At 39.8% G+C, this 17,463-nt stretch overlaps 1 protein-coding gene across 3 annotated transcripts in view; it reads right to left on the bottom strand.

Moving 5' to 3' along the window:
- Window positions 1–17,463, bottom strand: part of cadm2a (cell adhesion molecule 2a) — a 419,313-nt gene that overhangs the window by 7,042 nt on the left and 394,808 nt on the right. For 2 of the 3 annotated variants that reach the window (XM_066650677.1, XM_066650679.1), the window contains exons 5-8: window positions 15,561–15,722; window positions 15,156–15,246; window positions 14,168–14,346; window positions 9,225–9,338 (exon numbers count right to left, since the gene is read on the bottom strand). In XM_066650677.1, coding sequence (XP_066506774.1) covers window positions 9,225–9,338; window positions 14,168–14,346; window positions 15,156–15,246; window positions 15,561–15,722 — 546 coding nt within the window. The remainder of the gene's footprint in view (window positions 1–9,224; window positions 9,339–14,167; window positions 14,347–15,155; window positions 15,247–15,560; window positions 15,723–17,463) is intronic. The other variant, XM_066650678.1, reaches the window with a different exon arrangement.

Raw genomic sequence — 17,463 nt, 5'->3', positions numbered from 1 at the left:
AAAAATCCACAAAAAAATGAAGAAACATTGTTTAATTGGACAGTGATGATATATAACTTCAGTCTTCCTGTCCTGATGGACCTTAATAATGCATTTTTCACTTGCTAGACCCTGTCCAATAACAATGCAATTACTACCTTCATTTGCAAAATTGTTAAGATGAGAGGCTTCAGTGAAAAATGATAAACAGTTCCTGTTGTTGATTGGCTTAATGTGATTAACAATGAAAATATTGCATCTAATTGGCTGCTGCTGAAAATGACTGACATGTGCCCCACCCTCTGGTGCTCCGGCCTGCAGCATAATAATTACTGCACTCTTTTATCCAGCTCACAGTTTAAAAATGTACCGGTGCCTTGCAAATTTTAAAAATAGGCCTAAAGCTGAAGATAAATTGGTGATTTTTGTTCAAAGGTTGCTGTAAAGGGGACATGCTGCCAACTACACCACAGCAAAGAGTGTGCTGTGTGTGCTTCGTAACACCACAGTGCCATGGAGTGTCCAAAAAAAGTTGAAAACCCCATCTATAGATTAAAATATGCAGGTTTAATTGTCCTGGTCATTTAATTTTCGAGAGCATAAACAATTCATTTATTAATTCATTCATTGTCTGTAAGCGTTTATCCAGTTCAGGGTCGCAGTGGGTCCAAAGCCTACCCGGAATCACTGGGCGCAAGGCAGGAACACACCCTGGAGGGGGCGCATAAACAATTTACATTTATTAAATCAGGGAAAATGGATAACAAAATAAACATTTCCCAACATTGTAAGACATCTTGAAGTGACCGAAAGGCCGAACTACCCTTTTACCTTCTCTTTGGGAGGAGAATTCAAGGTAGCATGAATATTAATGACACATTGGAGTTCAGCCCCTCAGGAGCTGGGATTGTGTGTAGGATTACTGTTGCAGTAATCTTTAAGGCATTTGAATGAGAGCTCTTAAGGGCTGCGGTGGGAAGCGCAGGAACACGGAGGAGTGGTGTGCGTGTGAACGCACCGCTGCCCTCTTTTCCGTAGGTGAACTATAGAGCAGCTCTGAAGAGAAAGTGCTGAGCTGCTACAGCTTCACCTTCAGAGCACAATACAACTCCTTCCATTGACATTCAGCAGGGGACACTCCCAGCCTCTCTCCAGTGCACACACACTTCTATATGCCTCTTGATTCAGGTGACTAGTGGTGTGTTCCCTGATTCAAGGGTATGGGGGAATCATGGTTGGCTAACGATGAGAAGTACACAACATGTCTAAATGTCTGAAACATCATCCCACCTCCCTTTAAAAGCAAATAAGGAAGAGCTAATAAAACATAACAATGTTCCCAAAGTATTTACAGTATGAAATATACACGGTATTTCATAAACACGAGATAACAATGCAGAACTGTTTTCATTAGCTTCTATGCGACTGGTACACTAGAGCATCACTGACTAAACAAATTAACACGTAATTGACGAATGCACTGAAATGGAAAGGCCAACTTATTAACTACATTATGAGTTTAAGTACAAGCTCATCTGGATTTAATTATGAACCCAGCTGGACAATAAGCTTCTCTTTTGCAAGGACATAAAAGCCCACACTTTTGCAGTATGCACTATATTTCTGGTGTCAATGCCCTCTGCATCCACTGCAGTGGTCTTATATATTGCTTTTAAAAATCCCTCTTGGTGCAGTACATCTAAAGACCAAACACTTTCCAATAGCCTGTGATACACTATGCAGTTAGGAGTAAGCTTGTATTCCTGGACTCTAGATTACCTGCTAAAGGTCAAGGTTATTTTTATGGCTGCAGAAGATACACAAGGAATCCATGAAGTTAAGCAATAAGAAATCAAAATTTTTTTTTCAGAGGTCCATTACTCAGATTTCCTCTAGAATGGCTGTGCGAATCACAAGGCCTTTAGCCTTGGATCGATAAAGAACTGCAGGCCTCTAAGTGTGCTTTAGTGCTCCTCTCATCCACCTGTCATGTGCTTTTGCCTTCGCTGGCTGCTTTCCCGGCTTATAGATATTAGGGTACACAAGAGCGCTGAAAGATAGAGTGCATGAGCTCGCTGCCTCAGGCTTTAGGATTTGAGATACAAACTCCACATGCCACACCCAAGAGCTACTCTGTCCAGCATTACAATCTTTAAACAAATAAAGTGTCTGAAAGGAAGATCTAAACCAAACACTGAGTCAATATTCTAATGCATTACAGTGGTCTATTTCACCACTAGAGAGGCTGCAGGAAAAAGGAGTTATTTAGTCATTTATATAATATTTATTATCTGTATATATTATTATAGAGATCAGTTCTCTATGAGAAATATCTTAAAGATACTGCAGCTAACCTATCTTGTTAAATTCTAAAGGACAAGGCATTAAACCAAACAAATATCCTAAGTGGTCCACAGGGAAAATACAAAAACAACAAAATTAAATGTAGTATACAGGCCTTTGAAAGTTGAAAGAACCTCCCACATGATGTAGGTTTGCCAAGTTATTTTCCTAGAACTGTACATCAAAGCCAAAAACAGTTTAGAAACCTTTATTATAAAAAGTTTACAAGACAAGCTGGACCCGGCAGAAGAAATTAACCACGAGTTTGCTGCGCTGATTGGACAGTTCAATGCATTAATTATGCCCCATTTTCTGCTGAAATTTCTGTAATTTGTGTCTAATGGGAAAAGCTGAGAGGTTGCCAAGTTGGAAAAGGCCTGGGAGAAGCTATTGGTATTCCGTCAGTCTCTCGCACGGGCCGTCAGAGGGGAATTTACATCTGAAAGGCTTTGAATTCATACACTCTTCATTCATACAGCGTCTAATGAAAGAAGAAATACAGAGAGGAAGAAAAAAGCTGCACGCAGGCGACAGAGGAAAACATCTGTCAGTCTGTGTACATGTGGCTAGTGTCTAACCAACCCTCTGCCCCATTTTATACACACAAACACACACACAACCCCCAACACACACACAGCAGCCTGGTGTCATGGGGCTGAACTATATTCCAGCAGTGGAATCATTTACATGTCAGAGCCTCTCAAGAGCTGATTTTAGACCAAACGTGTTCACAGGGGACTACACTGGTGGTCCGAGTGGTTTAATTAGATTTTCAAAAACAAATTACAGCTTCTAATTGTGTTGAGGAAAAAAAAAAGTGTGTGGTCTTATGAGAGGCTGAATACATTAATCCAACTACTAGAAACGAAGCAAGTACAGCTGGTGACCACCAGGCTGTCTCATGGAACAATCAGTGTTGGGATCATGGTGATTTTAAAGTCCCATGCCCTAACATTTATTGTATTTTATACATTTTCCAGGTCCGTGCATTATATTTGTAGGGGCTTACAGACAATAGTCTATGTGATTTTTTCCAGCATTTCTTAATTCTTGGGAACCCTTGGGAAGATGTATGTAAATGATCTCTCTGCTCTGATTGGGTGCCCTGTATTGGGATAAATTCCAAAAGCATTCTGGATGCAAGGGAGGCTCAGCTTCCCCTAAAATGTCAAAAAATAAGTGATCAAAAATATACTGTTGTGTGTACATGTCATTGAATAAATATGCACTACAACGCGCTCAACTTTTGTTCAGAATTAGCTTCTTATCACTGGTAAAGATGCTGCTTTCCTCTCAATCATTTCCGCAGCTTCACAGTGCTTTAAACAGTGAGGACGCTGAGCGTCCACAGAGTTCAATAGTTCAATGAGTGATTGGATAAATGCTGGGCTTTGTCCCGCCCATTGGACACTCTGCGTCTCTGGGGGTCTATGGGGCAGTGGGCAGGCCTCGGCTGGCCCGAACGCTCAGCTTCTGCATGATGATTGGATGATCTGTCTGAGGCTGAATCCCTTTTTGATTGACAGCGAAATGAGCGAATCAGCGATACTTTGGTGTAGAGATCTGTGGGAGCATTACATTTTAATTCTGTTCTGAGTTGAACCAGACTTTCTTAAACCTCTTAGCGGCATTTTATACGTATAAATAAACCGACACATTTTATGATGTAGGCCGAAATTGAGCTTCCCCTCCTTGAAAGACCAGCATCCACCACTGGTGACAACACTCCCCACAAGTGTTTACAATGTGAAAAGTGTTGTAGCTAAAGTCTTGTAGGATGAAGAAGAAGTTATGTTTGGTGACATCACAAAAAGTGTGACCACATACGACCCACTTTTCCATAAATTGACTTTCATCCAGCGGAGTGAATGTTACATCTCTAAAGTTTAACAACTGTTATTTCAAGAAAGCGAGGAGATGTGGACCGTTTAATAATAAGACGTCAGGGGCCGGGGTGAGTAGAGAACTGTCCAGAGACATTACATCATCACTTTCTAAATTACGCTGTCAATTTCTTAACAAGATCACGCACTGTAAAATGAAGAGAGCAGAAGGGTTCATTCCAGAGAATTACTTAAAGTGTCTCTTACTATTAAAAGGTAATGAATGGAGGGACTATGATTCGTAATTCATATGTGCTTGCAGAATGTAATGATTTTTCTTTTTCATCCATGGCCTTATTTTAAACCGTTGCAATAATTCTCGTAGTGACGTGACTTAATGTGATAGATCATCAATAACGATGCTGCCTGACTCGCCGTGGACCTTTGCATTACATTTTAAATCCCCTGCTGCTGTGGCATGTTTGGAACAGAGGGCAGAGAAGACACTCCGCCTGGCTGTCTCAATATTTAACCTGGCCTGGAGGGACACTGCAGCAAACTTTACTTTCACCTCTCTTTTAAACAAAGCTGATTTTTTTGCTGCTGTCCTTTGGCAGAACCTCAGAGGGGCCATTTTTTTCCTTCCCATACCACAGCACTTTCTTCCTCTATCTGTAACACTGGAAAAGTGGAGCTGAATCAATATCCCTGGAAATGTATCATTAAGTATCCTTAAATCCTTACTGCGGATAAAAATATTACATTTTCACTGACATTCCTAAGAGTACCTGAGCTCCTTCATTTCCTTTAGGAAGTTTTATATGCTGTCTGGAAAATGGGCCACATCTATAGATATAGGGCTCATCATAAAGCCTAGTTCACATTCCCTGAACACCGTGCACACAAGCTTTGTTCACCAGCCCTCTACAGCTGCAAGGTTTCAGTCTCAAACTGGCAGCAGGCCACAGAATTGTGTCTCAAAGGCTGCTGCCACATAGCTCACTGGCAGCTGTCACTCATAGTCACTGGCAACCACAAATCACTGTTTTGTCTTGTGCTCAGCTGCCAGTTAAAGATTTGTAGAGATTTGTGGCTGCAGCCACACTGACTTACAGCTAAAACGAATTCTACGCCCGGCCAGTGGTACCTGCCACTTGACTGACTGGCAGCTGTTTCATACCTGGCTGCTCTTTACTAGGGTCAGCTGCCAAGAAGACATGTAACCTCCTCTCCAGCAACTTCAACTAGAGCAGTAAGTAAAAAAATTCTGTTCACATACATCACACTGTGAAATAAAGAAAATAAAAATGAGTGAAGAACTGTCTAGAGATGTTATGTCATCTCTTGCTAAATTGCTTAACTAAATCAGGCACTGTAAAATAAGGAGGGCAGGAGGCTTCATTTCAGAGAAATTAAAGTGTCTCTTGCTATTAAAACACAGTACGTGATTATGAGTTCTTACTGAGGATAACAACATTACATTTTCACAGACATTCCTGAAGTAACCTGACCCCTTCCCTTTCCTTTAGGAAGCATGTGCTCTGAGAAATGGAAAATGACCCAAATCCAGAGAATGAAGGCCAAGCTCATCAGAAGGTTCTGCCAAAGCCAGGTCCTCATTCTCTGACCACTGTGCGCAGGAGCTTTGTGAAATGGCCCACCACGGGCCCATGCATATGTAAAACTCTCACCTGAGCTCCAGAGATAGCTCAGAAAAGCAGAACGGGGGCGGCAGGCAACATGTAAAGCCCTCATTGGATCAACAAAGCTCTAATTGGATCAACAAAGCTCCCCCATTGTGCCAGCTGCCTAGGCGCAGAGCGCTGGAACTTGCAAAAATGGCACTGGGAGGATTCCTCATTTGTTCGTGTCTCACTGGGACCAGAGCCCATGAACAAGGCCACGTCCAGCCCACAGCTGTCTGCCCGTGTTTGCCTATTAAACCCCTGTGGAGCTGCCGTGCTGTGTGTGCTGGATGTCTGCTCAATGCATGACAATACGTATGTCTCTAAATAGCCTGCAAGAGCCCCATTTAGAGACTGGACCCTGACCAATTTATGCCTGTTCTGATTTAACACAGGCTATTACTAGTGCGGGCGGCATTGTTGTACGACAGGTAGTGTCGCTGTCATGCGGCTTCAGGGTCCTGCGGTTGAGAGTTCAAACGAGTCACTGTCTGTGAGGAGTTTGTTGTGTTTGCGTGGGTTTCTTCCAGGTGCTCTGGCTTCCTCCAGTAATCCAGAAACAAATGTTTGTAGGTGGATTGGCTGTTTGTGTGAGTGTCTGATGCACTGTAATGGACTGGTGCCCTGTCAGGTGTGTGTTCCTCCCTTGTGCCCAATGATTCAGAGTTGGCTCTGGACCCACCGCAATCCTGAACAGGATGAATTGGTCACAAAAACTGAATGAATTAATCTTTATAACTTGTCTTAGTTAAGGGTGGCACTACATTAATGTTGTCAGTATGTTTAGTCTGTGAATATATTAAAACTAGCATTAGCTGTAGACCTCAAGTTACGCGCCAAAGTTTGACATGTTTGAAGTTCTGTGGCAATTAAACAGCTCCTGATTTAAATTTTTTGTTTTGTTATGTTTTTCTCCCATATTTTGCTGTCCTATTATTCTGAATCAGTGGCTAATGAACCCAAATCGAAGCCTTTCTGAACAAGATGGATTTGCGCATTCTTTTCTGCCCATCCTGAGACAAAAGGCATGACCAATCACTGTGCCGGTGGAAGTGCCTCGGTGGGATGATAACAGCCCGGGGGTCCTAGACAGGGGCGGACACACGCGCTGATTATGAAAAGTGAGCTGTAAATATTTAAAAAATTCTCCCAAGCCCAAGTACTTTATTCAACCTTTCAGCTTCATAAGGTCACGGCTAATTTGCAAGCCATAAAAATGCACTTGGCAGATTTAACGGGGATGGGAGCCACTCTGATGACATCGTCTGGGCCCCCGCGCTTCTGTGGGGGAAGAGTTATTATGCTCATTAAGCCCCGGCTGCCCGCTGCTGAAATCCCCCCATTGATCGCAGGCAAAGGGATGGGCGGCTAATGCATGGGAGGAAATAAGTGCTGTTAACACTCCAGACCTTCGGTGCTACGCAAGCCACCGAGATCTGCTCTGCTGTGTGGGCCGGCGAGTGGCAGACGGGAGGAAAATAGCTATAATTCCATAAAGTGCTTGAGTAAGATTTCCTTCAAGCACAATTGAACCTTTGCTTAGTTTGACAACAGAGCAGAAAGAGATAGGTTAGCGTTAACTGATGTAACATCAGCAGCTGAAACTAATTCCTTACAGTACAAACGTGTGCCTTCTGATTCAAGGCAGCTGCCAAATTTGCAGAGTTTCAGGGTTAGCCGAATGCTGCTCTGCACGCTGTGCTGCGTTAACTGTGGCAGATAATAAATAGGTAGACTTTCAAATAACCTTACGCAGGAGCCAAAGGGAGAACATGTAATGCCCGGAGCACATTATAAATCACACCAATTATATTTAGCAGCTATGGGGCCTAAAGAAGGAAGAAACAAAACAGAGACACCCTCGGGATTAGTTTTTTCACACATCAGAACAATGTCCAGACAACAAGCATGGTCAAGTCAGAGCCAAATTAGGTGCTCAAGTACGCCCCTAAAGATAAAGTTGTTAAAAATGATGGAGTGATGCCATAGTGAGTCCTGGACATGAGGGAAATCCTCAGGGCATAACAGAGAAGGCCTAATGATTCTTGTATAATAATATTATTATCCATGTATAATTTTCAGTTCATTCTTGTTTCAGTATTAAATTTTGGTCAGAAATAAAATAATAATGCTCTGTTATTACTCAATAGAAATGATTCAGTTATATTTGTTTTTGGCTCTGTGGTATCTAGGTAAAGAAAATAGCTAAGTGAGCCTTCTACTTGGTTAGGATTCAGGAGCTGAACTGCAGACCTAAGTTATCAGACTGATTATTAACATTAACAGGGACTGTGGAATTATTTATTTATATTTTAGATAAAATTACAGTCTAGTCTTAAAAGCCAAGGGCATTTAGAACATGGGCACGTTTCATAGAAATTTCTCAAACCAAAGAAACTGACCTCTAATCAATGCACAATCACAGCCTCATTCCCTCTGGAGCCTCTCAAAACCATCACACTGTAGTTGTTTCTAGTGTCGAAAAGTAAATATCTTGACTGGCTAATTATGTGACACAGAACGATCGATTGTGTGAAGATTATGCACGTCCATAAATAAATTTAGCTGTGAGAGCCTGGATTAGCCATGTAAACAGAGAGGTCCATTAGAAAGAAGCATCATGGGCTAATGAGACACACACAAGGAGGTAGAAGAGTCATGAATTAATGATTGGAATCAGGGGTAAAACTAAACATTGGAAGCTTGTGGAATCACCATGAACAAAGGAGGAGTTTGGATGTTCATAGCTTAGTTTTAAACAGTAACTAGACTGCCTAGGTATCCAGTTATTCATTTAGTTTACACCACATACCTTGTAGCTTCATTAGCATGTGTTATAATAATAATAATAATAATAATAATAATAATAATAATAATAATACAAACTGGGGCATACAGTATATGATTAAATGCAAGGTTAAATAATTTAGAGTGGTTTATTGTGAAACGTTCCATTCTAGAGAAACATACTGTGTGAGAATTATTCAGTGGTGGCAATAGGAACCTCACATCTGCAGCATTTACTTATAAAAATATATCAGACGGTTTCAGACTTAATTATATATTTACATTAAAAATTCAAAGGGACACTAGCTCTTTTGGAAAACTAAACGTAAAAATATACATATTTACATTGTGTGTCCTTTGGTTCCTATAACCACCACTGTAACCACCATTTCACATCCAATAACACTGCTTGACTTATTCTCATATAGACTATGCAGAAATTAATAAAAAGAAGTAGACTTCCTCTTTAAGTACTACCTGAAAAATAAAGGAAAGAAAGGTTGGTGCTGGACTTCAAGGAGGAGAAGTTCATCCAAGCTAAAAGAGGAGGACACCTTGAGGACAGTGAGAGTTGGAAGGAAGAGGAAAGGTGGTGGGGTTACCGTACCTCTCTGACCGGTCACTGCAGGGTCGGAGTGCTTGGAGTCTAGGGGAACTGTGGTGTCTGGGAGGGAGGCTACAGGGGGAGGAGTTGTGGATGGAGAGGGCGTGGTAGGGGCGTCTGGTCAATGGGAAACACCACATAAACAAACATGGACACACACACACACACAAACACACACAGACAAAACAAAAACAAAGGAAACAAATAAAAATAAAAAAATACATAAAGATAGCAATGGAACTTGACAACATTTATCATTGCTCCCATATCAAAACCCTTTTTCATTTAATAATTTCACTTCATTTGATAATTGAAATATGCTCTGTATATTGAGAAATGGGCCAGGACTGGAATAAAATATCATTATATAAATGAACATTAATGTTAAGTATTCTGTGGAACTACAGATTCAGAGAAACAAGGTTTTGATAGGACAGCTTCCTCTTGAATATACAAGGCAACATAAAATGGAATGGGATTAATGATAAACATGCACATATTAAAATAATAATAAAATAATTATACATGGACTAACATTTATTAAAAATGATGAGTTTCATATGTGCAAATATTTCATCCAATTTGTACGCTGCAGGTAATTGTGTAAAAAACATCATAGAAATGTATGTAAATCTGATGTAAATATTGATAGTTATGAGCTTTAAATTGATGATGATGATAAGTGTGCCCTATGCAACTCACATGACAGAACTAGAGTTGAGCAGAATAATCTATTCCTATTCTCAAGTAAACAATGTTTGATATTACATGTAAGATAATACATAACTTAAGATATCTTAAGTTAATCTTTGAGTTATAACAGCGCCCTCTTGTTTTGAATTTTAAATCTGCTAAATGTGACTGAGTGAGTGAGTTAGCTCCATGAGGTGCTTTGCCTTGAAAAACCCTAAACACTTAATAATAATAAATGGCAATTGTAATTATGTAGTATAATCATAAGCAATTTCTTTAACATATTCAAGTATGCACAAACCCTGTATTTTAAGTACATGCATCTAATTAAATTAATTTCAAGTAAATCTAAGTAAGTTAAGTACATGTATCTAAGTATCCTCAGCTAGTTGCTAGTCTTCTCTGGGCAGTCAGGCTCTCTTCACTAGCTGCCATTTGAAAATTCATGAGTGAAGTCAATGCAAAGTTCACGCCAATCAGCTTTAACTGAACATGGGTGCGTGCTGTAACTCAAATCGAGCTGTTCGGGCTTTTTAAAATGGCAGGTCACATTCAAGCTTTTCTTTAATCCTGAATCCAGCTCGGCAGCCTGTCTCTGCCGGGCCGTGCATCATTAGAAATGCATAAAGCGCGTTTAGCCCTGCGATAAAGGTTGAGGAGTAAAGTTGGGTTGAAGCTGATAAGGTGAATCAGTTGCTGCTCTGTCTCTAATGAGCTCAAAGGCACACACCCCACACTAAGGCTGTTGAAGCAAAGCACCTCTGACACTGTCAATGCTGCACAGAGAACACAGGCAAAATTATATCTCGATTCTCATTGATATTCCTAATATTTCTCGTTATGAGATTGTTGCAAGAAATGATCAGATTATTCCAACTTTTCCAGTTTTTTGCCTGTTTATAAGTTTATGTACTAAAAGTCACTTATTCCACAGGAATATAATTTGAGTTATATCAATAAATATTAATATTTGGTGTCACCTAATTAGTAATATTACTTGTACTACTACTACTACTACTACTACTACTACTAATAATAATAATAGTATAAAAATAATATAAATTTAACAACATTAAAACAGTCTAGAAATATGTCAAATTATCTTATAAAATTCTTACATTTTTTTTTATCACTTTGCAATGTATATAAAGGCAACAGATGCAATGTTTTTACACACATTTCTGAATGGGACATTTTAAAAGGACATGAATATGTTCCTAATGTTTTTATGATGATGTGCACATAATTAGGCACCACCACTTCAGTTATTGGCTTTCATAATCATTGACCATGAAGAGAGATGTGTATTCTTTGAAATGAAAATCATTATCATGATAATGTCTCATGATATATGTCTCTGGAAAACAGAAGGACTCATCCACCGCCTGGCTATGTGCGATATTAGTTACAGTAATGTTGAAGTGCTGCAATAGTAGATGATTACTTTTCGCTTTGCTAAATACAAGTAGCGTGCCGGAAGTGGATAGACTCAGAATTTCATGGACCAGGTTTAATTATGTAATGCAAACATATCACTGGCTGGCTTTCACTCATATTCTGCTAACTACTGCTTGACACATGGAATGTGTGGAAATGTAAAGAACACACAGTAATCACCATCAGAAGAAGCCTGAACTCACACTCAACTAAAAGGATTGTTACTTTGTTGTAATCATTTTCAGTAGAACAACCAAACTGAGTGTATTGAGTTTCTATAGGTCTGAAGTATCAATATTACAGCTATCCAGTATCATTACCACTGAGGATTATTGGATGCTTTTTAATGCTTTAATGATTTATAATACAGTTCTTTTCTAGACAAATTTAGGACATTAGGGAGTCACCTTAACTACCACTAATGAGCAGCATCCACTAGATGATGTGACAGCTGTGCACTCACCACACATCAGTTATTAGGTATAGAGAAGACAGGAGAGAATGAATGTGCCAATTTTAGAGCATGGGGAAGATAAAAGTCGCTTTGGTAAGTCACTTTGGATAAAAGCGTCTGCCAAATGCATAAATGTAAGTAAATGTAAGAAGGCCAGAAGGGGTAACAGTGAAAAAGTAAAAAGTGAATTTGTTTTCTGAATGAGTATCTAATATTAGCCTCTGCCCTTAATTCTTAATTTCAGAATTCAGAGGTGTGATTAACTGTGAAGTATTACAGAGAGTATGTCATCACCATAAATCTACATCAAAATGCTGGCTTTGTAGTTACATGTTAATAAATACATTATTAATATGTAATAAGTTCTCATTCATACAACTTTCAACATTTCAGATCTTTCTGTGAAAATCAAGAAGAATTAAAACGGAGTAAATACAAATAGTTGAGGGACATATCAATGTTAGAAGCTTTGGTAAAGTAGTGGTGTGTATGCTAATCATTGATGAAAGGCAGTGGGTGCACTTGTTTTGCCAGTTGAAAGGACAGTAATGAATCCAGACAAGGTGCTCTATTTTTGTGACACCCAATTAGCTTATTATTCCTACAGGAAGTTGTCAGCTTTGTAGCATCAACATCATTAAAAGCTTTGGTTATCCATGTCCTTACAGTGGCCTGACATTTCAAATGGGCCCCAGCCTGGACCTCTACACTGTACTCTGCACGCTCATTAAATCTGCTGAGGCTTTCTGAAAGAGACAGGGAGAAGAGAGGGAAAAGCAGGAAAGCAAGTCTCGGGGCTGGAACCGTTCCAGAAAGATGAGCTGTTCTCCAGGCCGCAGGCTTGGGGCTGTACAGAGCCGAGTGATGGAGGGATGCACACAGCAGCAGGGATTGAGAAGTGCTTTCTGCTGTTTCTGCTTTCTGCTGCTGGCCACGGCCATGCGGCTGCTTCTGCTGATAGAGATGACAGATGTGGCTGCACATGGCCAGTAGACCAACACAGCAGCCACACCACAGTGTCACTGCTGGAAAAGCCATTCTAAAGGAGATGCTGGAGTGGTGTGTTCTTTTAAAGCAGCCCCAGGGTCAATGTAGTTTTCCAAACTTGCTAATTCAACATTTCTTTAATGAAATTTGGAGTCTTAATAGATATTGTGTCCTCCTTTCTTTTGGCAAGGTTTTTAACTAAAACTTGTGCACAGTGTTCTTAAATAATCCAGAGAACTGCATTCCATGGCAGCAAGGCACAATATGAAGGCTTATTTCACTCCTCTGTCCCACAGTTGGCAGCAGGCATGTTACGCATAAATTCACGTTCCAGTGCCATTTTGGTTTGAGTTTGTCTTTGGAAAGTTTTATAGAGAACAGCTGAATATCTGTGCCTTGAATGTCCATACTTTAAACTAGCAGAATATAGTCATAAAGCATGTCTACATCTCTGCTTCCATACAGAGACAATATTATGATGGTAGGCCTTCAGTTAAAATGATATCTCACTTTGTTTCCACACATTGGATAACACTTTAGCTTCATCTCGCACTTCTTCTGTTTCTCTTCTTACATGTTACATCAGATTTGCATTTACATTTGTGTGTGTGTGTGTGTGTCTGTGACTGTGTGTGATTTGTGTGCGTACGAAAATTACTACAGTGCTAGACAGTTTATGATACTTAATATATTAAATATATTCATAATTATTATTAATGTTTTGAAGTACATACAAGAATTAATAAAAAACTGTTTTTTATGCAGTGGTATTAAATCACACGATGTGGTTCCTGCTTAAAGCAATATGAGTTAAAAGTGAGTACTTCACAGAAAAATATGTTCAAATTAATAAATAATAACTTTCATAAATTCTCTTCGCAACATTTAGGTGGTAAAACGGACTGACAGCAGCTTTAAACCTCACTCTGTATGCGCAAAATACGACCTGTGTCTGGCCACTGAGCTGTGATCTCTCGCTGCATGGGTCTGGAGCGGTCATCAATATTTTGAGAAGTTTTAATAGGTTTTTTCAAAGCGATGGTCTCTCTCTCTCTTTAAACTTTTCAGTTTTTTTTAAAAACTGAATTTGGATTCGGGTTCTGTAGGCCACTTGAAGGTCACTTTGCAATCGATTCCAAAAGGGGAAAATGATTAAATCTTAAAGAGATACCGACAGGAGCGTAGGTGATGTATTTGCTTTAAGGGGCCTTGGAGGTGGCAGGTGCGGGTGGTGCGAACTGGGGAGGGATGTGTGGGTGAGGGCTTTTAAATGGTTGGACAATACAGCAGCAGGCAGTTATTTGGGGATGTCAGAGAGGTTTTTTTTTCTGATGTGGTCATGCTCTGGTAGCCAAGTTATGTGCTAAGCTCTCACCGTATACGAACAGCACATATTCGGCGTGGTTGGTGCCCAGGTGATTGCTGGCTTCGCAGCGGTAGGTGCCGTTGTCTGTTTTGTTTAAAGACGTGAAGGTCAGGTCTCTGCCCTCCACAATCATACGGTCCAGGTCCGGCAGCTCCCCTCCGTCTTTTGTCCACAGCACGGGGTCTGGTCTGAGACATACACACACACACACACACATTGAGCATTGAAAGGCTTGGACCTGCTGCACAAAAGCAGTATAAAAGGATTCAGTGTTTTCAATTATATATTCCTCTGTTTGGCTGCAAGCTAATCTATTTCATAACAAGACCCCTTTAACATCTAGTTTCTATTTTTATCAATCCATTTTTTGTTGAAAAAGATCAGGTTTTACAGATCTCAGTGTAATATTATACATGCAGTTACTTTCTTTGTCAATTTGTATAGATTCACAGAGGTATATCGTTGCTGAAAAACATGCATCTGCAAAACAGCAACATAACTTACAATGGAAGTCAATGGAAAAATATTTTATTAGTAGTAATTTTGGAGCATTTCTATTGGTCCATTCATCATGCAATAATAACGCAATGTGAAGGACAACCATTATGTTCAAATGACAGTAAACTGAAAATTGACAAAAATGGAAATATATAGGTTTTGGACATGTAAACAGAGATACATGGCTTTTCATTGAACAGGGATCTAGTTCTTCTTGACAATGAGATTGAAAACAAATGAGAGGGGGATCTCAAGGGGATCTCACCTGTGTCTCCTCTTGAGTTTCATGTGAGATCCATATGAGACTCAACAGAGATCTCAGCTAAAACACAGCCTCATGTTTGCATACAGCTGAGGTAATTATGAACTGTCTGAAGAACCTATATCCTTGTTATCTGGGCCAGAATCATCTTTTAAAGTGACAAAAGACGGATAAACCCCAATACCACTGTGTCCGTCCAAGCTCTTACAGCTGTCTGTGATGGTGTTGCAGACTTACGAGGGGTTTCCTTTTGACACACACTCCAGCTTCAGAAACTGTCCTTCCTGAGGGAGTGTCTGAGAATGTCTGATCTCCACACGAGGGGCATCTGCAGGGGAAGGCAAATAAACTCAGCATGATATAGACCTCAGTTACATTGAGTGTGTATGAGGTGTGTATTACAGTTTAAAATAAACTAAAGCTCTAATAGTTTATGACAAAAGACATTAAATGTGTTAATAGATTTGGCTCGTGCTCCACCCACAAATGTTTCTGCATGGTAATTATTACCAAGCCGTGGCATGTATTACGGACAGTTGGCAAAAATCCTATTCAAATTAATTAATTCAGCACCATGTTAAATTTACTAAAGACATTCTCAGTCCATAAAACCAAAGCTTAAAAACAAGATGGTGTACTCACAGTGCACCTCCAGCACTTCAGTGGCCTGCTGTGTTGTGGTTGGGAGGGCCTCATGGTCCACTCTGCAGGTGTAGGCCACACCATCGTCGTTCCTGTCCACCTGCAGCTGAAGGGAGCTGCGGACTGTAAAAGTCTTTCCGCTGGCATTCACTTCCTTCGCTCCTGTGTACAACATACAGAGTAGAGATATAAAGCCATGCAATTTATTCCATTATATACCATCACACCATAAGACATAAACTAACAAGCAGGTAGAAATACTAAATACCGGTTGCTGCAGTACGCTACAGTGAATATAGATTTGTTTGCATGGAACCTATAGTGACAGGAATATGTAAATCAACGCGCACATCAAAGAGCTTGTTTAGAAAGTCATTGCTCATTTACATATCAGTGGAAAAAGCTAGAGTCTGACAGAACGGACCTTCACTGCAAAGTAGGAGTTTGAATGGAATACATTGGCAAAAGTGGAGGCGTGTTCATTATTTCTAGCCAGCGACGCACATCAGCACTCTGCCAACAATTCAGCAGCTTCCAGCACAAAACACAGCCCTCCTGCAGCAGTCTTTGTGTGTGTACAAAAGATGGCCAAAGTTCAGATTTCACTTTCATCAGAGTTTCAACAACAGCAGGATTTCCAGAACGACCCGATTCAGTGATTTGCCACAGCAGAACATAGCAAGTCTTCCGTTGATCAAATTTGGAAGGATGTCATCCATCCGAGGCAGTAAAACTCTCCAATCCGATTGCAAAAGTAATATAAGTCTGCTTGTTTGATTTCTACTTCTGTTCATTAGCTCTCTGTCCATACAGGGTCTCTACCATGTTCCCACCATTTATAAATGTTTAACAGATGAACTGCCTCTAAGTGTTTCAGTCATTTTAAACCAAATGCAAATGAAATAATCCAGTTTCAAACCAACTACTTTCAGAGCACTTTCAGATAATATTTTAACATAATACATGTCGAACCATCCCAGCTCTCTTCCTATCATTCCTTCTCCTCTTTTCTTCATTTGTTCTTTTCTTTCATTTTCTTTTCTTACTTTGGTCTAACTTATAAAGGTCCATAAAAGGTTTAAAAATCTGTTTATTACTCGGTTATTAATGAGGTTACAAATACCTTTAAGGTCATTAGTAATCATTTTTAACACAGAGATGTTTAAAGCACAACCGTGATCTTTTTTTTTCTCGAACAGGGAAAGTGTCAGCAACTTATATAAAATGTCAAGCTGACGACTGAGACCTGAGAATGTGAATTTAGTAATTTCATATGCTATACTACATCATGTTATCATCAGTGTCTAAAAAGACATTCTATTACTGGCTGGGTGGTTTCATTTTGAGGTTAAATGTTTAGACTTTTAACAAACTTTGTGAGAAGACAAAGTAAGGTCAGTATTTTGCAAGAGCTGAGGTTTAACAGTGTGGCTGGATGTGGGTTCACTATTTGGCAAATAACAGGTCACATATCTTTTGCTATATCTGTATTTACTATAATGATTATTAATGACTTTGAATGTGTTTACAATCTAATTAATGGCCATTAATAAACAAATTGTAAACCATTTAGAAACATTTTTAAGTGTAGCCATTCTAAAGAGGTACTCTTTCTTCCTCTAGGAAACTGATATTTAATCTCCTTTGGGGGAGTCTGCACATGTACAACATTTCATTGAGAAAATCAAAGAGAGACAGACAGACAAATAGACAGACAGACAGACAGACAGACAGACACACACACACACACACACACACATTTAAAAGCAACCCTATCCTAGAGGGAAATCTAAGGAACTCCAGAATGGGCAGCGTGCTTCACACAAAAACCTGAAGGGAGTTGGTTTTTAATTCTGTTGTAAAAGCAAACAAACACACAAACAAACAGCACTAACTCAGTAAT

The sequence above is a fragment of the Hoplias malabaricus genome, chromosome 18 (genome assembly GCF_029633855.1).
Source record: "Hoplias malabaricus isolate fHopMal1 chromosome 18, fHopMal1.hap1, whole genome shotgun sequence".
Taxonomy (NCBI): Eukaryota; Metazoa; Chordata; class Actinopteri; order Characiformes; family Erythrinidae; genus Hoplias; species Hoplias malabaricus.
This window is presented reverse-complemented; position numbering and strand designations above follow the sequence as displayed.